The 22,960-nt window shown below is 50.1% G+C and overlaps 1 protein-coding gene across 1 annotated transcript in view; it reads left to right on the top strand.

Moving 5' to 3' along the window:
- Positions 1-820: 820 nt before the first annotated feature.
- Positions 821-22,960, top strand: part of Csmd2 (CUB and Sushi multiple domains 2) — a 574,744-nt gene continuing 552,604 nt past the window's right edge. The window contains exon 1 of the mRNA XM_029476560.1: positions 821-1,044. Within this exon, the coding sequence (XP_029332420.1) occupies positions 843-1,044 (202 nt within the window). The 5' untranslated portion in view covers positions 821-842. The remainder of the gene's footprint in view (positions 1,045-22,960) is intronic.

Here is a 22,960-nt window from a genome sequence, read left to right as displayed (position 1 = left end):
GGACCATTCACCCCCCTGTTTCACTCACCCTTCAATTCCTAACCCTGTCTTCTTCTGTGTCCGCGAACCCATCTCCTGGGGTGGGCTACAGCTAACTGAGCTCCAGAGTGTCCTCCCCAGACCCAAGACTACAAGTTCAAAGCCAGTACCCAAGATTTTCTCGCAAGAGCCAAGACTCGGGGGAACTGCAATCTTCTTTGGTTACCTCTCCCCCAGACAGTATTCCCATTTCCAAACGTGGAGGAGGCGTGTGTGTGCCTGAGTATGCAAGAGTGTGTGTTTCTGTGCGTGCGTGTGTGTGTGTGTGTGTGTGTGTGTGTGTGTGTGTGTGTGTACGGGAGGGGGTGTACTGATGGTGATCTTTTAAATGAAAACCGGAGGACTGAACTTAAAAGAAACTGGTCAATTGTAGAACAAATAGGAATAAACAACCCTTTAGATGTAATTTGTGGTTTATTAGGGGGTGCAGGTGGCGCTGAAGAACACCCCCCATCCAGTTTTTTTTTTCCTTAACTGCGCCTCCACCCCCAGCATTTGGAGCGGCGGAGAAGCGGCTCCGGAGTGATTAATCCGGGGATAATTCACCCCCCCGCCCCCCGGCGCGAACCCCGCGAAGCGGGATTGGAGCGAGTCATTTCCGAGAGCGCAGCGCGCCTCTCCCCGGCCGGGCGGACACTTGGTTCATTCCAGCCGCAGAAGCTCAGGGCTCCCGCGTACCGGGATTTTTTCCCCCCTCCCGGAGCAGGAAGAAAAAAAAAAAAAAAAAAAAGCTACAGAGCTCTCCTGACCTCCTTTCTCCTCGGCGGCGGGCGAAGCCTCTCCCTCGGGCTGCTGGCCGCGCTATGCCGCGCTCGCGGGGACCGGAGCAAGGATGTTGCGGCTGCCCGGCAGGGAGGGCTCGCGGCGAAATCGGGATTTGGGCGCTTGTGCCGGGTACCGGGAGTCGCTGGGGCCGCCCGCCGCCACCACCACCGCCGCCACCGCCGCCGCCACCGCTGCTGCTGCTGTTGGGCTGGGGGCTGCTCAGTGCCTCGGCTGCCGCGGGTGAGTCTGACCGCGCCGCCCGCCCCACCCGAGCCCACCCAACCTCGACGCGGTCCCAGTCCCTTCCCCCACCTCGACTTGGCTTCCTTCTTCCGATTACCCACCCTGCTGCTCATCCTCCTCTCTGTCTGCCCAGATCACCTACTCCATCTTCGACCACATCCTCACCTCTACCCTCATGGATGTCCCCAACCCCAGCTGCAACTTAGCCGGATCAGGCCGGTATGGGGGGCCTGGGAGACAGACATCCCCCTCCACGGGTTGCGGGCCACCTGGACTGTGGCTTCAGTTTCTCCTGTCTCCCAGCCCCCCAAGATGCCAAGCTTTTCCGGGATAAACTTTCCCAGAGCCATACTCCCCCATCTCTCCCCATTCCGCCTGGCACACCCGTCCTGGGGGTTGGAGAGTCTCGGCGCGCCCCCTCCGCGTCTGCAGGGTCTGTCTTTCCCCGCCCCCGCCCATTTTCTCCGACCAAAGCCTTTGCCCCCGCCCAAACAGCCCTGAGACTGCGGTCACCACCCACCTCCTTAGACGCCCTCCGCCCGCCCCCTCGGTGCTTGGGCTGGGGGCGGGATGCAGGTGGGCGCGCGCCCAGGTCGGGGGTCCGTGCAATCTTTCTTGAAGGGCTCATATGAAGATCTGAAGGGGGTTTGAACCACTGGAGGTGGAGGAGGAGGTCGTGCCAGGTGGGGAGGGAGGAGGGGGAGTGTCATTGCCAGGGTCCGCGCCGACACATCCCCTCTACTCGGCTCCTACTCCGCGCCAAAGTGCCCTTTCCCGCGCCCTGCTGCAGCCAAACGCCTGGGCTGCGGCATCCGTGGCTCGGGTGGCAGACTGGATCTCCTTAAGCCAGCCCGGACAGACCTGAAGGGTGTGGAGAGTCGCGGGACTTTAGGATGGATGTATGGTTGCAGCTTACAGTTCCTAGGAGAGAGGCATGTGGACCTTTTAGTGAGCCCAGTCGCTCTAAAGGTTGCTGGTTTCAACTGGTCTTCTACTTTACCCACGGCACCTTCAGATGCTTAGCCACAACCTAGAAAGTTCCGCGTGCCCGTTGGGGGACCGGTCCAAACAGGGATGCCTTGAGCTGCGTTATCACTTTACTGGATGCTGACACCCGCTGGGGAAGAACACCCGAAGCACCTGATGCCTGGGCCTGGAGCCGGGACACCCCGCCCCACAGTAGCGGTTTTGTTGCTGTTGCTTGTTTGCTTGGTGTTTTAAAACCACAGGTTGAGCCTCTCAAGCCTTGTCGTGGGCCATCCCCAAGCCCTGGCGCTTCTTGGAAAGTGCGCCCCTCCCGTGGTTGGCCAGTGTGTGGTAAAAACTCTCATGCCCTCTCTGGCTTTCAGCATCTTGTGAAATGTCCCATCAGACGTTGTCATTCACCATATAACCATTCAGTGTTGGGGTTTCCTGTCAGGGAGGGCTCCCCAAGACAGGCTTGTCTGTTTATCCCTACTTGACCGGACTTTCTCAGGTAATCCTAAGAAGTCATAGCCACTGACACCCAGAGAGGGGCGCCCGCGGTGCGCGTGCCTCTCTCAGCTTTGGCCTCTCGCACACCCACACCCACCGGGAGGCCGCTCACACCAAATGCTTCTGGTCACCAAGACTAATCACATGAGCTGTGGGGTCCGTTGTTACTTGCTGTGGGGCCCATTGGATGTTTGTCCAGGCAAAGGCCTCCTTTGCCTTGGCCAACTGGAACTTGTTTGGGATTGCCAGACTTGTTTTCCTTGCTAGGTTTGCCCCTGCCCCTTTGAGCATTCCATGCCCCTGGGGAGAGAGAAAGGCCAACTCATCCGGGCCTGCACAGTATTCTGCAGTTCTGGAAGGCTGCCTTTTGAGATCCATTTGTCGTTGTCTTTTGGGTAGGTACCTAAGTTGGAGTGTATGTGTGTCTAAAGGAGGGGCAGTTACTCTCTGGCGGGTCCCAGACCTGGCTCCCAGAGCGCTCATTTCTTTTGGAAGCTTTCCTGTGCATTTCCACGCACTATCCGGCCTTGTAGGCAGCAGACATTTGGAAATGGAGTTAGTGAAGGGAGGTGGGCAGGAAGTGGTGTGAGAGGCATTCCTTTTGTGATCTCTGCACACTGTTGTTGACTATGAAATGCACTTTGGGGCATTTAGTACTTCCCTGGGCTGGAGAGAATGACTGTGAGGATTTGTGTGTATGTACGTGTGTGTGTGTGTGTGTGTGTGTGTGTGTGTGTTTTCCTTGTCCATGCCTGTTTCCTTCCTCTCCATCCTTCCTGGCCTGCCTCCCATCACACTCCTTCCTCCATTGCTGTAGGACCCCAGCCTCCCTAGAGACCTCTCTTCAATTACCTGCCCCCCCCATTTTCCCTCAGTCATCCTCTCTCCTTGAAACCTGCTTCCCCTCAGCCTGTAAGCACCTGTATCTTTCACATAAAACACACCAAGAAGATGTCTTGCTTGGCCTTCCTGACCCCATTCAACCACTGTCTGCACAAACTCTCTTCAAAGGCCAGTATTTCATCCACTTTCCCTGCTCCCAGCCATTCCCTGTAGCTTGGCATTGAAACGTTCCTATCACCCGATCACCTCACTGCTGATCCCATTGTACTTCCCCTGCCTATGCCTATGGCCCTGGCCCTTTGAACCACTCCATTGCATCTGTTGGGATTCTGTGTTTCACCACCTCTTCCTCTCTAATACGAACACTCAGCGTCCTCCCTGAAGTATGGTGCCCAGGAACAGTCACCCTGTCCTCTCTCTCCTGGTGAGCTCACCCTGCTTAGTCCTCTAATACTGTTCACATGCTTCCAGACAGGTCTGTCCTGCCAAATGTGTTTGTAGATAGGCTCAGTCTATTCAGCCTGCGCAGGCATCTGCCCTCAGGGCACCTTCCCAAGGCCAGAGCACTCATGTCTTTCCTCCAGAGATGCCCAGGTACCCAGCCTTGGGTGGGCCCTCCTTTCCTTCCATGTTGTTGGCCATTGAGGTCTGAAATTAGACACCCTCCTTTCTTCTCCAGAACTGCTGCTTTCCTTTGGAATGAGAGCCTAGAAAGAGAGAGAGAGAGAGAGAGAGAGAGAGAGAGAGAGAGAGAGAGAGAGAGAGAGAGAGAGAGAGAGAAGGCTGGGAGGTCCCCTCGCTCTTTTTTTTAATTAGGTATTTTCTTCATTTACATTTCCAGTGCTATCCCAAAAGTCCCCTATACCCTCCCCCACCCACTCCCCTACCCACCCACTCCCACTTCTTGGCCCTGTCGTTCCCCTGTACTGAGGCATATAAAGTTTGCAAGACCAATGGGCCTCTCTTTTCACTGATGGCCGACTAGGTCATCTTCTGATATATATGCAACTAGAGACACGAGCTCCGGGGGGTACTGGTTAGTTCATATTGTTGTTCCACCTATAGGGTTGCAGATCCCTTTAGCTCCTTGGGTACTTTCTCTAGCTCCTCCATTGGAGCCATCCAATAGCTGACTGTGAGCATCCACTTCTGTGTTTGCTAGGCCCCGGATAGTCTCACAAGAGACAGTTATATCAGGGTCCTTTCAGCAAAATCTTGCTAGTGTATGCAATGGTGTCAGCGTTTGGAGGCTGATTATGGGATGGATCCCCGGATATGGCAGTCTCTAAATGGTCCATCCTTTCGTCTCAGCTTCAAACTTTGTCTCTGTAACTCCCCTCGCTCTTAAGAAGTGCTTTCAACTAGGACAGATATTAAACTCTATGTTAAGGAGTTCTGATTTTTTTTTCTCCCATCTCCTCACCTTTATGGTTTAAAAACTAAATTTTAGCCAACGTCTTTTGCATTGCTTGTCACTTAAGGGCTAACTTTTAGTCTGCCTCTTGCATCAGAAGGACCCACTGTTCTGTCATGGTACCCAGTTAATGTAAAAGTGTTGGTCTCAACTACAAAACTGAGCAACAAGGAACAGCGCTTTAATTCTTTTAGTAGCCCCAGCACCCAGCTCTGCCAGGCCTGCTCAGCATAGAGCTGCTGTTTGACGGACAGCTCTTCCACCAGCAGATGTTTTTTCGAAATTCTCTTCCTTGGACTGTTTTCCAGGGATTCTTGATGCAAGACCGAGTTTCAGGGACAAGGGAAGCCAGCTGGTATGCAGAGGTAACACAGTGACAGACCCTGACTTCCCAGTTGTTTTTCCTTACAACTAAATGTCACAGGTGGGTGAGCTAGTGTTCCTGGTTCTAGAAGTATAGCCACAAGTCCTCAAACCCCACCTCCTGTCCCCAGCTAACCACAGGGGAATGCCCAAGGAAAGCCATTTAACTGCTCAGTCACCAAGGTGTGTTTGGGCTTGAAGTCTCATTTACAATTGATGTGTGTGTGTGTGTGTGTTAATAAATAGGCTGACTATAGCATAGTAGGCGGTTCTGTATCTAGGGTTGGTGACTGTATGACTCTCTTCAAGGGGAGGCTAGAATTAAAGGACTGGAGAGCTTAGTGTGCAGGGTCTTAGGCACTGGTGGGTTCTGTTGGTTCAGAGGAAGCCAGCAGGTGGCTTTGACAGCAGCGGCTCCTGTGCCTGGCTTACCCACTTCATTGTCACCATCATGGTCATGAGAGCGGGCTTCAGGGAATTCAATTGCTCAGCAGAACACATGCTCCTGTGAGAGACCTGGCTGATCTTCAGAGCTCTCTGAGGCACAGGAATCCCCCAACTCCAAAGAAACAGTCATTTCCCTGATAGGGATAAGATTCCAAAAGAGAAGGGAAGCTGACCAGGGCTACACTTGCCTTGGGAAGACACAGCTTAAAGGGGAAGATGGATCTGAGCAGCAACACAGAGGACAAAGGAGGCAGCTGTGGAGGCTGTGTGCTTTTAGCATGCATCCTTTGAGCTAGGGTTCTCAGAAACTTGTCTGGGCAGCTAGGGGAGTGACAGCTGTAGCTAAGGTTCACCGAGAGCTCACTGGTAAAGTCTCCAGCTCTGATGGATTAAGTCAGTTTCTACAGCAGTGTCCCAGGCAGGATTTGGACCCAGGTCTACCTGACTCAGGATCCCTTATACATTTCTACAGATGCCATTCATCTCCGGGGACACAAGCGGTATCAGCCACTTGGAATCCTCCTGCCGTGGACCCTGAGCTTCTAGTCATCATAAAAGCCATGTTTCCCCCATCTTCAGTGCAGATGTCTGGGATGAGTGCAAAGTCACTTTGCTCTTAAGGCCAGCTGACAGCTATCTAGGTAGAACTCGACTGCTGGGGCTTAGGCTTGCTCACATCGTGTGAGAGTAAGACCTTCTTCACCTTCTTCCCCAAGACTCCATGAGCTTCAATTTCTTGCCTGAACTTTGAAGTTTCTGGGGGCGACAAAGCCCTCATTTATACTTTCTCCCACATGCCGTAGGCCCTAAAATAGTATGGGGTTTCCTAATCCAACTGCAATAGCTCATTCTTCAGGGAGAGTCCTGGGTGGCCACCCCCAGGAGCCGTAATCAGAGAAGTGCTTCTGGTACAAGCCGGGAGCATCAAGGCTACTCACATCAAGTCCAATGCTCAGAAAGCCATTGTGTCAGTTCTTGAGCCATTGGCATCTGATGCCTGGGTAGAGCAGGAGCTCGTGACTCCTGGCTCTCCTTTTTGGGAAGAGTTTTTCCACTGAAAACTCCATTGCACTTTCCACCTCTCTGTTGCTGTATCCTTAACAAATTTGTAACTGAACCTTATCTCTAAGAGGTCATCAACTCTCTTCTAGAAATCACCATGAGGAGTGTGTGTGTGTGTTGCTTAAAATAACATAGCTACATGATTGAGAATGCCAAGTAACTCTTAGAACTTTGTTTGAGGCTCTCTGAGTGGTCTAGGGTTTCCATCGCTGCACAAATAGCCTTTTCCCCCAGCCAGTGTCTCCTTCAGACCCACTGAAGTGCAATTATAACCCAGGAACTTCAAAATGGGAAACCTGTCCATCTTCTAGGTTTTTCAAAGAGACAAACAGAGTAAGTTCCATTATTAAGTAGCTACATCTATTTATTGATTGAAAGTAAGCAAGTGTGACGGTCGTAACTTTGAAAGGAGAAAGCAGAGAGACGCTGAAATTGAGACCATTGGTGGAGTGTCTCATCAGAGGGCACGCAGGCATGGTGTTCCAAGTGACTGATGGCTCTTTCTGAGATGAGCGTGTGTGATCGAGTTGACACGGGCCTCTGGAGGTTTGTCTTTCCATTGCTGTCTGTCTCCTCACCCTACCCCCACCCCAGCCTGACTCCCATTGACAGTCATGAAGCACCACATGAGGAGTATGTGTGTGGGGGGTCAAAGTTCAGAGATTGGCAGAATTGGAGATGAGTGGGTGTGGTCAGATACATTGTATCAAATGAGACGCTGCAAGTGCATTGGTTTATTTTCCCCATTAAACTGTCCTAAGCATAAAACAGCTACCTCCACAATAACAGCCTGGCTTCCTGGGACCTGGGTGGTTCTGCCTTTCTGGTCCTTGTCACGTGCACAATCCTAGAAGGTTGGCTCACAGCAGAGAGGCCAGGAGAAAGGAAAAGACTTCTGTTTGGCCCAGAAGTCAGCAAGCTAGTTGTCCAGCTTCCATCAGGCTTATAACCTGGGTGGCCTTCAGATAATGAGAACTATTTCCTCTTTTTAACTGAGTCTCTGTTTCCTTACCTGTAAAATGGGAGAACAGTCAGGGATGCCCTGCCTGTGCCAGGATGGACTTAGAAGTCCTTGATCCCACAAAACAGAAGGAAGCCAGCGTTGTTACACTAGGTCCGAGAGTTCACTAGTGTTAGCTCTGTCCAGTGGTCAGGCTCATGAGTGTGAATTCAACAGTCTGCTTGCCTGTGGTTTGGGATGCTCAGGGCAGTAGGCAAGGAGAGACCATCTCAGTATCCCATTCCTCCACCTTTCCTTGCCAAAGCCAGCAATAACTGCTTCCCCTTGTAACTGGGAAAGGAGAAAGGATTCCCCCCCTCTCTCCAGCTCACCAGACCTCCTGTGCGCAGCCTCCACACCCCTGATCCCTGGCAGTGGTATTCTGCGAACCTGAGAGAGGTAAAACTTTCACAGACACATCCATTCAGGGCACAATATCTGAGCTGCAGTCTCTACACAGCCTGATATATTTGATATAGGTCTTGAAATATGAATTATCCTTATAAAATATGGAGGGGCGTTTCTAAACGTCATTGACTGACACATTTCACCTGGCTTCCGGTTTCCAGTTTCCTACATTTCATTTTGAAGATCCTGCTGGTTTGTATCAAAAGATGGCCTAGTCGGCCATCACTGGAAAGAGAGGCCCATTGGACTTGCCAACTTTATATGCCCCAGTACAGGGGAATGCCAGGGCCAAGGGGTGGGGGTGGGTGGGTGGGGGACTGGGGGGGAGTGTATTGGAGAATTTTTGGATAGCATTGGAAATGTAATTGAGGAAAATACCTAATTAAAAAAAAAGAAAAGTTAGAAAAACAGAACCAAAATCAAATGTTTTTGAGACTGCATATTAATTTTATGGCTATTTAGTGTAATTAATTATTAAAATTTTTGAAAATGAAAAAAAAAAAAAAAAAGAAGATCCTGCTGGGTTCCTTCCCTCTGTGTGTTTAGCCTGGGACTTGGGTTTCTAAAGCAGTTTTCCTTATTTACATGTTATATTTTTGCACCCGTTGCTCCACCTTTGGCTTTTTGACCTCTGGCCAGGCATAAAGTGCTGGATAACCCCATTACATCTTCCATATCTCCTACAGGCTTTCCTGGGACCCTGCTTGATGAAAGCTGTCATTAGGAGTGGGAGTCTGGGGTCCCCACTAGCAGACTAATTTTGTGTATTCCCCATAATGGTTTGTAGCAGTTGATATGCCAGGAGCTGGTTCTACTCTGAGTGCCTAGAGTTTCTGTTTCCTAAGTCTTCATCGATACTTAGAATTACCCACTTTTCTGCTTCTGCCAGTGGTGTGAGTTTAAAATGACACCCACTGTTTAATAGCTGTCTCATTGTTGTCTGATGATTAGTCGATCTGAAAGTCTACCGTGTGCTTGGCAGTCCTTAGGTCTTTCATTCTGTGACTAGCTCATGCAGACACCTTGCCTATTTTAAAATTGTACTACTTTCTGCAGAGTTGGGGACTGAACTCTAGTGTTCTAGCAAGCACTCTCCCACTGAGCTGCATTTAACAAACCCAAAACCCCCTCATATTTGACTTTGAGACAGGGTCTGTCTAAGTGGCCCAGACAGTTCTTAAACTTGTGCTCCTCCTGTGTCAGCCTCCCAAGTAGCTGGAATTATGGGCTTATACCATAAGACATAGGCAAATTGCTAAACTGGATTCTGTCTGTCTGTCTGTCTGTCTGTCTCTATGTTTGTCTCTATCTCTCAGGATTTATTTATTTTTACTTCATGTGAAAGGGGTTTTTTGCCTATATGTATGTCTGTGCACATGTGGTGTGCCTAGTACCTGTGGAGGCCAGAAGGGAGTCCTGGATGCTGCCAGACAGTCATCAACCACCATGTGGGTTGTTGAATCAAACTTGTGACCTCTGGAAGAGCAGTCAATGTTCTTAAATGCTGAGCCATCTCTCCAGCTCCCCATAATAAATTGTTACTCAAATATTTAGGGGTTGATTCGCACTCTGTATATTTGAAGGCATTGCCCTTTGTCGTTTTAAAGGTTGCAATTAACTTCTTTCTTTGGTCTGTCTTGTCTGCTGCCTCTTGTTCCGGAGAGAGCTGTTTCACTCCGACTCAGTCCCACATATCACTGTTTTTAATTTTTTGAGGAAGTGTTTCTTGTGTCCCAGCCTAGCCTTGAACTTGCTACTTATCTTTTGATCTCCATGCGTTGAACTCCCAGATTCTGGGACTATAGGCATATATTGCCACGTTCATCTGGAAGCCAAGCATAGGGCTGTTTTCATGCTGAATGACCATTGCACCAAGTGAGCTGTCTCATCCTCAGCAATGTGTAGGGAAGACAGGAGCTGGCTGAGGAATATGAGTGCGTTGGTGAGCTTGGGGACAGGGTACAATCCTAGTCCCACCTGGCCCACTGTCTTCCTGCATCCCAGATCCTTCTTACCCATCCTGCACTCATGGATTCTACAATAGAATAGATTCCCTCTGGCTCAAGGTCTTGTTATGTGACGATCCCAGTAAAAGTAAAAATTAATGTACAATGCTTTACGTAGAGACTATGAGAAAACAGAGACCATTTGCAGGCATTTACTGAGGGCACGGACTCTCCTGGACCCTTAGGTGGGCTTCCGTGATCCTACACAGGCTCATAGCATCATTTTTCAGTGAAAGGTGGTAGCAGCGTAAGTGTGTGCAGATGGATAAGGAAGAGCACATGCTAGTGAGGGTAGCCTGACACAAACGCTCTTAGTGATGCTGAATTGTGCCCCATGCTGGTTCATTTTCTCTATAATGCAATTAAATATCCTACAAAAGCAAGTTAAGGGGGGAAAGATGTGTTTTGTCTCACAGTTCGAAAGGTACAGTCCACTGCCATGGGAAAGTCACAGAGGCAGGAGTATGAGGTGGCCGGTCACATTTACATCAGGGTGCAGAGAGAGATAGATTCTGGCACTCAGTTGCCTTTCTCCTCTTTATTTGGTCTAGGATCCCAGCCCTTGGAATGATGCTGCCATGTTTAGGGTAGGTCTTCTCACTTCAATTGACTCAGTCTAGAAACTCTCTCACAGGTGTGCCCAGTGGTTTGTTTCCATGGTGAGTCTAAACTGTATCAAGTACATCAATAGACCCATGACATATGCATATAGTATATATGTAGTATGTATGTAGCATGTATGCTGCATGTGTTGTGTAGTATGCATGTACATGTAGTATGCATGTTGCATGTGTTGTATAATATGTATGCAATCTGTATGCAGTATATATGTACTATGTATGTTTGTACATATGTAGTATGCATGTATGTAGTGGGTCAATAGGCCTATGACCACTCTCTGTTATTGACCCCAGACCAGAACAGGGTCAGGAGGATATGAAAGGAGGGGTGGCTGGTTGTCCGAATGGGATGGATCTCACACAGTGGGCAGAGGCCAGTAGCCGGGCCAGCCCATAGAATACAGTGAGGAGGACAGGAGCCAGGGAGAGGCAGCTGGTGCTGGGGCCAGCCTGAGCTCTACAGTAGTATAAACCAGCATCTGTCCTGGAGGCTGCAGGGAGTGGGAGGCTGCTGCTGGATCCCCGGAGAATCAGAGCTCTACTCAGGTGCCAGGAGGAGCCAGGGTTGAGTGCTGGGCTCAGGCCACCCCTGCAGCTCAGAGCTGCTGCCTGCCATTCCACAACTGTGTTGAAGGGCTAATGGGGAGTCAGGCCACTAAAGGAGGGACAGAGAACAGGCTTGGGTAGGCTATGAGGGCCCTGGCCTTCTGTGCCACATGCTACAAGAAGCCCTCTAGATTTCTCCTCTTTTTACTTGCTTATTAGGACTTTGTGGCTTTAAATGGCCACATTTATGTACTGAAGCAATAATTGTCACAGCCCTCAAAGATGGTTAAGATGGCAAATTTGATATTATACATATGTTAACACAACAACACTGAAATATACAGGAGATGTCTGTGTGTATCTACATAAGGGGCTGGGGAAAACTCCCAGAGAGCATGATATGGGGATGAGACCTGAGGGTCTCCACAGCGGCAAGCAGGCAGAGGCAGGGGCAGCTGATGGGCACAAATAGGTTCTTGGTTGAGTGGGTGCAGGGCAAGTTCAAGTTCAGAGAGTTCCGTGGAGAGAAAGCCCACTAACAAGAAGGAAACTTGGAGTCTGGAGCACACACTGATGGTTTGTCACGTTGCCAACTACAGGTTTCTGAAGGTTTAAGGAAGGATGAAGATGAGAATAGGGTAGGTCTGGGGAGCATAGGTGCTGTTGGGAGAACCAAGAGGATCATAGAGACAAGTGGGAGGGGCCCAAAGGACCTTGTTCCTCCCATGTCTCTGTTCTCTGACCCGGCCTCCTGGACCTGAAGGAGCTGTTGAAAGTGCATGAACAACCCTGTCCCCTGCCAAGATCCTGGATCCTATGTCCTCTGCATGAGAGTTATAATCTTTTCATCACCAGCGAAAAATGACAATAGAGCCCCTGCCTGACTGGGGCTTGTCTAGCAAGGCATTTCACCAGTGCCACTTACAGGGAGACATATTCAACACCATCTGAGTGAGCCGTGGGGACCATTCAGTTTGGCTTCTGATTTTTGCTTCCCTTCCTCCCTTTCCTTCCTGGTACTCCCTCTTTACTAGCCCTGTACTTCCTTGGACATCAGGACCCTCACTCTGTGTGGCTGTCATCTTCTCATCTTCTTCTCTACCCACCCCTCCCCACCATTCACAGCCTCTTCCTCAACTTGGCTTCACTGTTTCCACCCAGGACCCTCCCTTCTACGGCCTTTCCTCAAGTCGGGCTTCAGCCCAGCAGTCAGCTAGTGGGGTTTCAAGACCTTTGCTTGCTCCATCTGCTAATGACCCAAGGGCTGGCTTGCTAGAACATTAACTGAGAACCAAGTGCAGTTGCCCTGAGCTGGGAACACAGATGCAAATGCCATTTCAAACCAAGTTCACTCCTGGAGGGACAGTTGTAAGATACCGAGGGCCAAGGGAGCTCCAAGCAAAGCAAGGACTTGGGTAGGCCGTACAGACTGGCTTCACCTTGCAGACTCTTCAAGCATAAGTAGGTGAATAGTTGGTGCCAAGAATACAGGGCTGGATGTTTGAGTAGCAGGCTGTTTTGTGTGCCGTTACATCTGCATCTGTCCTGCATTGTAATGCTTCTCCAAAGCTGTTCCTTACAGAACTCTTATGTCGGGGGCTGTACATTTTCTCTCTTACAACACCCTGAAGAGATGGGTCTTTTTGTAGGGGAGTAAACTGAGTCATGAGAAGATTCAGTTTAGCTGGGTGGAGTGGTGCATGCCTTTAATCCCAGCACTGGGGAGGCAGAGGCAGGTGGATCTTTGTGAGTTTGAGACTAGCCTAGTCTATAGAGTGAGTTCCGGGACAAACTCTGTATCTAAACCAAACCAAAACCAAAAACTAAAACAAACAAACAAAACCAAAACAAAGCAACAAAAGATTGAGTTACTTATCCAAGTCCATACTGGCAGGAGGAGGAAGAGTCTGGATTTGGGAATTCTTAGTTCAGAAACTCAAAGGCTCAGCCAGTCCATGACTTCCAGTTAAGACATCAAATCCCAACATGCCTCTCATCTTCTGAATCAGTATCTAGGAGCAAGTCGGATCCCTGCATTTTTTATACATTTGCCCTGCTGTCTCTCTGATCTGTCTGTCTGTCTGCCTGCCTGCCTGCCTGCCTGCCTGCCTGCCTTCCTGCCTGCCTATCCAGGAGCCACTCAGGTATTCAGTTCCCCAGGACCAAAAGTGAAGTTGTACTGGAGATCAACTTCAACTCTCCAATCAGTGGTCACATTCCTGTGACCCTGACAGTGAAGGATTCTCAGAAGGTCCCCATTGTCCTACCATCCTCGTTGTCAGACCGTCCTCGCTGTCTTTGTGGTTGCCTTTCCACCCACATTCATTCTCCTTCCTCCCGCCCCTCTGCCTTTCCTGTCTTCTAGGCTACTGCACCCCAGAGGTGATTACTAGGGTGATGGCTTGTGTTATCGAGATGTGCATCCACCAGATAGAACAGGGCAAGCTTAGCATTCCTGAACTGCTCAGCAAGCTTCCCATAAGCCCTGGGCGAGGGAGCTCCTCATGTCCTTCCTCCAGCCTGGATTTGTTAGGTGATACCTCAGGACACTCTGGAAGCCTGGCTCTCACCTTTCTTTGTGTACTAATTCCCACTATTCTAGATTTCATCCTGGTGGAAAAGCAGACAGAAGCACCTGCATGTTGCTTTCCTCAGGTCTGCTCGTGGGAGGCAGCATGGGAGGCTGTAGGAGGAGGCTCTGCAGTGGGGTGACCAAGCCCAGTTTTCAGGACTCCCCTACATCCTGGAAGACACTGGACCTAGCTCTGTAGAAGAGATTCACCAAAGCAGAGGGGCCCTAGGCCAGGACAATGCATTTAGAAATACTCTGCAAGAAAAGTCAGAGGCTTAGGGAAAATGAGGTAAATGGTCAGTTATGCAAATAGGAAATCCACAGACACTAGGAGGTTCAGGGATAACACTTGTTCATCCATCTACCCATATACCTACCTTTCCTTCTACCTATCCATTCTCCCACCCCCCCTCCCCGTCTATCCATCCACCCATCCATCTACGCACCCATCTACCCACCTGCCCATTCATCCACTCACCTAGCCACTCACCCACCCATTCATTCATCCACCCATCCATCCATCCACCCACCCACCCATTTATTTATTCAGCCATTCAGGAAGTGAGGGAGAGGCTAGGAAATGTGAAAAAGGACAGGCATGAGAGACAAAAGACTAATTGACCACGTGCCCCCAAGACACTTGAAGGTTTCTTAGAAGTTCAGCTCCATAGATTCCACTCTGCATAGAGAATCAGAATCTACATTTTTAGCAAAATCTGTAGGTAATTTACACCCACTCAAGAATCTGGGAGAACCCGGTCTTACATTCTCTGGCACAAACTCTGCACTGAAAGTCAGCAGTGGGTGAAGCTTGACTCTGGTTTATCCTGGGCATCCGTGGCACTGGTCAAATGGGTTGATGTTATGTCTTCTCTGTCATGCTTGCGAATATCTATGCTTGCAAAGGGCCTAGCAGATTTTCTTGACTACAGATTAGTGAGCTTCGGACCTTTAGTTTAATTCATTGTCTCCAGCGCCTAGGACATTGCCCGTAGCCTGGTAGATGCTTGGCGACTACTTAGTGAATGAATGACTGGCCGCTCAGCAGGCAGTTGTCAAATTAAACTGGACACTCTGGAGGCTGAGTTCCAGAGCAAGTAAGGTTTTTCTTTCCGTTTTCTGTGTGGCAGATATTCCGTGGTGAGGGGTTGTTCAGAGGCTGAGCAAGGGAGCAAGGGATGATTTAGATAAGGGGCAAGGAGGTAGACTATGTACCACGAAGACTTTACTATCACTGACGTGTTGGTCTGAAAGCCACTGATACAATGAAATAATAAGATAGATGCTAGCCTCGGTAAAAACAAACCACTTAAAAAGAGCAAGATCACATTCTGAACCCAGAAGTTAACTGGAACCCATTCTCTGCCTCCCTCTCTTTTTGCTCCAGGCTTCAACACCCCTCCCATTTGTTCCTGTCCCTGGTGTGTCCTGATCCTGGCTCTTGCCCTTTCTGTATTCAAAACTCCATCTTGAGCCTGTTCCCATCTTCCCATCACCACTACCTTTCCTGAACACCTTTGTCTCTTGCTTCATGGGAAAGGAGATGCTCAAGGATATGTGTGCACCTTGCCACTGAATGTGTGCAGCCCTGGACTGAAGCTCATGTGCTCTGTGCTACCCAGGGCCCTCACTCCCACCCTTACCACGTCCTCCCACGTGCTCCAGCCCCTCTGTTTCCTCTTAGCCCAGCTGAGTACTTGATTTGAATCTTAAAAATACACTAACACCCCTCCCCTGACTCTGCCGCTGCCTCTGGCTCTCACCCTGTCTCTCTCCTCTCCTTCCTCTCCCAGCCTGCCTTCCTGTGAGAGTGTCTGCCAAGTCCTTTCTCAGTGCTTGTCATCTGGCTTTCACCCTACTCAGCCCAGGGGAAGTGCTCCAGCCTAGGGCCCCATGTGACTTCCTATTTACCAACTCCAGGCAGCTCTCTTGACTTCAGGACCATCACTAGTCTGGCTGCTGCCTGCCTCTTGACCTTCCCACTGTCTTTCAGCTTGCCTCCCCGCTCTGGTCTGATGATCCTCATTGCTCCTTCCCACTTAAACCTCTTGCAGTGCTGCCTACCATTCATCTGGCTCTGCTTTTGTTCGCCATCTTGTTGGCTCTTGGGGCTTTCTTTGGCTCATGAGAACTGGCTCGGTTTTAGGTGTTTGGAGAAAAATAGTGACTGCCCACTGCTCTTCAGACCCACATAGCAAAAGGATGGTCTGTGTTCAAAAGCCACAAAGGGAATTTTTTTCTTCTGTCATCGCCTCTGCACCTGCCCCCCTTCCACTCCACCTTCATTTTTGCCACACCTTAATGAATGGCTTTGGCAGCCATGAGGCTTCTTGAGCCAGGAACCCGAGAGTCACCGTTGAGTCCCTCTCTTATCTAACCCTTTTTCCAGTCAAGTCTTGTGGGGGGGGTTATCTCCCCAACAGTCCTCCAGCCTGCACCCGTGTCTCTGTTTCTGCCATGACTTGGAACGCACACTCTATTCGTCCTGGACTGTAGAGACCCACTATCTTGCCCATGTCCCTACAGTACTGTTGCTGTCATTTCTCTTTTGACTGTTTTTGATTGGTGGGCTGTGAATCAACAGGGCAATACCAAGACTGACTTTTCTCTCTGAGTTGGAAGTGTTGGGGCAAGACCAAAATCGGGGAGAGGTTGGTGTCTCCGAGGAAGCCAAAAGGAGTGGGAAGCTGGTGAGATACAAGTGGGTGAGTGTAGCCATGGAAGATATTTGAGTTAGCAGGCCACTGGGCCCCTCTCACAGATGCAGCTCCAGATGTTAAGCAACATGCAAACTGAGGGCATAAGCTGACTACTGTCCTGGTAGATGGGTGCACAGGATACCCTCCAACCAGACCAGTGGGCTCAACGGTGGTGAACAGAGGTGTCCCTGAGGTAGACAGGTTCTTCCCTCTCCCTCCACTGGGCATCAAAATTAAAACATCTGCTAAACTGGGGTGAGGGTGGAGTCTCCATCTCACACCTGCACTTCCTAGGTGGCCTTCAACATGAGCACCACAAGCACCACGGCCTTTGTCCATCTGCAGAAGAGCCCAGGGCATTTGCTAGAGGAGAGAGAGGGCAAAGGTGCCTTTCTAGCCCTCCCTTACAGGGACAGAAGAGAGTAACTCCCTCTTCTCATGGTGACACTGACCCTGTCACCCAGACAGGGGTGAGATGCCTAGATATCTCTCTTGCCTTTGATATGACACAGCTCTCTGTATGTCATGGCTACAGATGTTCTGAGTCCCTACAAAGAGAGGCTCTTCCTGACATAAACACACATGCACACACACAAAGAGAAAGAGAGAGAGAGAGAGAGAGACAGAGAGACAGAGAGACAGAGAGACAGAGAGACAGAGAGACAGAGAGAGAGAGAGAGTGAGAGAGTGAGAGAGAGAGAGAGAGAGAGAGACCCCTTTCACCAGAATTTCAGTGATCTCCTTCTTTAGCTTGTCACTGGGTTTACATTTAGCTTTGTACATGGACACCAGTGATCCAAACCCAGGCCTTCATGTTTGCATGACAGACTTTACCCTCCCTCGGCCATCTCCCCAGCCCCAGGCTGCATTTCCTAAGAGTATCAGGATTATTTTCCCATCCCCCTATCAGCTTCAGGTCGTTTGGCTCATATCAGCTCTATCCCGAAATCCCAGCTACCCTGCAGCAGTTTTGAGGTGACTTCTGCCAAGGCAGGGACAAGGTTCCGTAGTGCTGCATGATAGGGTCTGAACTCACTGAGGCTGGGTGAGGATGAAGCTGCATCTGGTGAGGAATGAGGCCTTTCTTATCCCTCCATTGCATGCCATGCTTGACACTAAATTAGTCCCTTTCTTAACTTGGGTGGTTCTGTTCTTTGGTCGCAAGAAGAGCACTTTCCTTGGGGTCTTATTCTCATTCCTTTTGCTTAAGATGGAAGCTACCCCATTCATTCTTTCCAGTGCACTTCATTTCAATCCCTTTTTTCAAAACTGCAGCCAGTCTTGCCAAAGGGTGGAGAGTTTGTCATACTGTCAAGCAGAGGGTCCTGGGGGGAAATAGCATCCTTTAACCATCAGACCTCTGGGGTCCCCAGAGGGGCACAGCTCAGTTCCACCAATCAGAATCGACAAAGAGCTGTGTGACCTCACTGCTTGGGAATTGGTCCAGCCTGAAGCAGGCACTTGGCTCTTATTTGGCCTCTGCATTTTGATCATGGGTAAATGCACTTTCTGTTAGGTGCTGTCTTAGTCAGGGTTTCTATTCCTGCACAAACATCATGACCAAGAAGCAAGTTGGGGAGGAAAGGGTTTATTCGGCTTACACTTCCATACTGCTGTTCATCACCAAGGAAGTCAGGGCTGGAACTCAAGCAGGTCAGAAAGCAAGAGCTGATGCAGAGGCCATGGAGGGATGTTCTTTACTGGCTTGCCTCCCCTGGCTTGCTCAGCCTGCTCTCTTATAGAACCCAAGACTACCGGCCCAGAGATGGTCCCACCCACAAGGGGCCTTTCCCCCTGATCACTAATTGAGAAAATGCCCTACAATTGGATCTCATGGAGGCATTTCCTCAACTGAAGCTCCTTTCTCTGTGATAACTCCAGCTGTGTCAAGTTGACACAAAACTAGCCAGTACAGGTGCCTTGAAATATCGAAAATAGCTCCCAGGCTTTCATTATTGCCTTTAAAGACCTGTAGGGGTCTGGGAGCCCTTCATGTTTGCATTACAGACTTTTCCCTCCCTCGGCCATCTCCCCAGCCCCAGGGAACACAGACATTGTCTAATTCCCCACGATTCCCTTCTCCTTCACCATGCCTCTCTTCCCCTCTTCAGTTTTGAACCAAGGGAGTAGAAAACACAAGAGCAGTCCATTGGAGAGATTGGAGAATGTAGCCTTTGATATGTGGCCAAATGAGCTTCTTAACACACTCCTCTTGAATTAGAAGAATATAGGTACTCATTGTCCTACAATGGTGGTGACCTCAGGCTTCCTCATAGGGCCAGGCTGATGGACAAAGGGTCAAGGGTAGAGGGAGGCTGGATCCCAGCTCAGTGGGCCAAATTCTTTACCCTAGATACTTCTGTTTCAGGCTGGGAGGTAACAGAGGCCAGAGACAGGCCTGAAGGAGACATATGCCATTGGCATAGTGCCTTCTGAGACACAGAATTGGAATCCCCCTATTCCACCTTGACAAGACTTAAATAAACTCTCTCCCATATCTTTGCAAGTGGAGCTGATCTCTATGGGTCAATACCACTGCTGGACAAGCAGGGATGGGGCTGGTTAGCCCCATTTCACCTGCTGGGGAGGAAAGCAGGACCCCCACCCACTGAGAGCTCTGCTATTGACGCCACTCTTATGGAGGCTCCTAGAAGACCTTATCCAGACTGCGGAGGTGAAGGCTAAGATGATGATGACCTGGCTCACTAATCTTTGTGACATGTTTGAGTAAGAAAAGAAATTGACCATCTTTCTCTTTCTCTTCATCGTTCCTGGGAGGGGTGCGTGGAGGAAGGGAGATGCATCAGCAGGTGAATTGTGAGGGCCTGGGACTGACATTTAACACACAGTGGTGCTGGAGTAGAGCCTGATTTTCCTTGGTTAACAACTTAATGTTGGACTAGGGCTGGAGCCATTCTGTTTGTCCTGTAGGTAAAGGGACAAAATGGGGTGCAAAAACAGGTGCAGGACAAGAGCTGGCTGGGGAGAAGGAAGGTAGCTCAAAGCAGGAGACTTACCATTCCAGGACCCTTTTCTTCTTTCAAGCATCCTCCTTCTCCTCCCTCCCGTCGTGCCTCTTCCTTTTTGTATATCTAGCTACCCAGGTGCTCATCTGATCAAGTTGCACTGCACGCTCATGGTGGCAGGCTCTGTTCTGGAGTATCACTGAAGGTGTTCACGGTATCTGTCATCCCACTCTGTCCCTTAAGCTTTCATTCATTCCAACACATTACCTCCAGAGTGATCGGATAATTAAACAGATAATTTAAACGCAGGGTGGTTAGCTTGGCAAGGGAGACCAGCAGGGTCTGGGAGGGGATTGTAGGAGCAGAGAGGAAGGAAGAAGAGGGGATCCAGGATATAGGGCTCAGAGGAGACTCCTTGAGTGTGGTGTCCCTGTTTCCTGAAACCTGGAGGTAGTCTGGACAAGGCTGGGAGAAGAGAACGGGGGTTATTTGTCAATGGCCACTGCTGTCATGGCACGAGAGGCAGCAGCTGTGGGAGGAAGCTTCACAGGGATCCAGGGACTCTGATGGTGTCACTGTGTCCAGGCATTATGCTAGGTGGTTAATACACATCGGGGTTCCCACAGTTTTCGGACTCCAGTGGGAGAGGCGGTGGAAACGTCTCCATTTTTATAGATCTAGAAACTGAGGTTTGGAGGAATGGAGTAGCCCTCACCGAAGCCCCACAGCAAAGAAGGAGCTGGAACACCTGCTTCTACCACGTGGAGCTTCTGGATGGCCTTTCTCCAGCTTTTCCCAACTCAGCCAAGGGGCATGATTTCCAGTGCTCACAAATACAGGTGCACGCTACACCGATTCCACCGTAACAGGAATACTGCTTCCTTTGTGCACAGAGTTTGTGTCGTGAGCCTCCTTACCAACCAATGGCAGTCTCGAAGCAGATCTTGGTGGCAAATGGCATGATTGCTTCCCTTTTGCAGATGTGCAAACTGAGGCTCAGCGATGCTCAGTTACAGTGCAGGGTCACAGATGGATGGTGGGTTAATGTTGGGAAAGCACACAAAACTGCATGACTCCAAATCCTGCCAAACAGAGGGGGGTGACAGGCAGGCTTGGTGAATATTGATTCCACTGGGCAGGTGAGGTGCGTGCAGATGCACTTTATAACATCTGTCTCCCAAGGAGCCAGTGTCCATCTGAGAGGAGGCTGAAGAGGCAAAGCAACCACTTGTGGGCCTCGGCTCCATGGACACATTGTCCCACTCATTTTCACAGTCCTTTGTCCCTGGGGGGGGGGGGAATATGTCATTTTCTCATGGCCACCAGATGGAGAAAGATGGAGCTATTTGGAGCTGGAGGGAGAGCCCCTCGGGACAGGATGACCCATCTCTTTCCTGAAGGCCAGAGCAGTAATTGTGTACTTACAGTGGTGGGAAGGGCTCAGAAAGGTTGCCCAGGGACTCCTCTGTGACTCATCTGCTCTCCCAGTGTCACCTCTGCACAGGTTACACAGATGAGGGATGTGGCCCCTGCCTTGCTGGACTCATGCACCTGTCAAGGACACAGTTCAGCATCACTGCCCTGGGAACCAGGCAGCCCCTCCATAGTTCTTTCTCACCCAAACACAAGCATCTTTACCCCTCCATCAAAGCATCCACGCCACAGCCCCTCCTACCAGTCTGTCACTCTCCTGGAACCTGAGCTTTGGTTTTTATTTATTTTTATTTTCTTGTAGATCCCTACAAGAGGACACCTTTGACCCTTCTCTCTTGCCATTTCTCCTCCTGTCTAGCAGCTGGAGAGCTTTAAATCGTAGAGGAGGAGTGCTCCTTCCTCTGCCCAGACCTCAGCCTTACCTCTGGCTTGCTCTTCTCTGACAAAGGGTCTTGGTTGCCCTTGTACAAATTCAGCAGGCATATTCTCTAATAATGGGGTTCCCTGTCCCCTGGTTCCTCATCCCCTTCATCACCCAGTGGATGTCACTTGCTTTGTCTGCAGGTACACACTCCTTCATGACCTCTGTCTGGAGTGTTTTGAACACCCATCGGATTATGCGCACATTTCCTTCCAGTTTCCTGTTGGTCCCCTTCCCTCAGCCTCACACCTTTCCTTGTGGTGTACTCAATGCCAGGGAAGATGTCTTACACATAGTAGGGGTCTTATGAATATTTATATGTGTGGGTGTGGAAGCATTGCATGCCTACTGTTGTTGAGAATGCTAGAAGAGGGGGTTAAAGGGGCAGCAGATCCTGGGGGGCAGGAGAATGATCTGGGAAAGAGCCTCCAGTAGACTGTCTTTTGCAGAAGTAGAGTCCCCATGGTTGGCATGCACCCACGTGAGCTGGGGCTGGGAGCAGGAAGTGAGTTTGAAGGTGGGCAGATGGGTAGGTGTTTATGGAAAAGTGACATCTGGACATAGGTTTCCCCAAGCCATATGAGTCACTCTTGAAAGTGGCTGATAAATCATCACGGAGGGTCTCAGGGGACAGTGTGAGCTGTCAAAAGCATAAGAGGTTTGGAGGGACAAAGCTCATAGCCAGGCCCTCCTGCAGAGAAGACTGTCATTTCCCCAGACCTCCATTCTCCACCCCTGATGATCCCTAGTCTACAAAGTCTTTGCAGTGAAGCTGGAAAGACAGGGTGCACAAAGCACTTAGCTAGGCCTGGCTTGGTCCTAGGTCCTGGTTGCCAAGGTGACAGGGACTGCTGAATTTGGTGACATTGGGAGGAAACTTGTTCCTTAAGCTCTTCGGGTGGCAGCAGGTGTTCTTGGCCCCCATGTGGGAGGGGGACCCCATGTTTACTCCGGGAGCCTGCAGTCAGCTGCTTCCCCCCCACTGTCCATCATCTCAGGCATGTGCTGATTTCCTCCCTGAGGGCACTGCTCACTCCCTTTCTTAACTTCATTAACCATGACTGAGATTTCCTATCTCCCTGGACTACTTTGCCTAGGTTGTTCACACAGGCTTGTGTCCCTCATCTTCAGAGGGCTTACTGCAGTTAATTATATCCCCAAATCTCTAATCTCTTACTGTGGTCTTCCTTTGTGGGAATGCAAACTTCAAGAGAGTGAGTTGCAGTTGGCTTTGTGTCTCCTCTAGTTTCGGGCCACAGATAGTCCACAGGAAATAATAGGTCCTTGGCAAGTATCAATAATGTCTCGGGGCTGGAGGGACAGGTTAGCTTGTAAAGTGCTTGCCTTGCAAGCGTAAGGACCTGGGTTTGAGCCCTTAGGATACACATGAAAAAAATCAGGGCATGGTGGTGTGTAGTTGTAATTCTAGCACCGGGGAGGTAAAGACAGGTTCAGTCAGATCATTGGGCTTCCCTGGCCAGCTGGCCTAACCTATTTGGCAAGCTCCAGATCTTGTCTCAAAACACAAGCTGGGTGGTATCAGGGGAATGACAGCTGATTTTGTCCTCTGACCTCCACGCAGATGTATACACACATGAATCTACACACTCATACCTACATGCATGCACACACACAC

Source organism: Mus caroli, unplaced genomic scaffold, assembly GCF_978045245.1.
Source record: "Mus caroli unplaced genomic scaffold, Mus_caroli_1 scaffold_6, whole genome shotgun sequence".
NCBI classification, from domain to species: domain Eukaryota; kingdom Metazoa; phylum Chordata; class Mammalia; order Rodentia; family Muridae; genus Mus; species Mus caroli.
The sequence above is the reverse complement of the archived record's forward strand: the minus strand, read 5'-3'. Positions and strand labels throughout refer to the sequence as shown.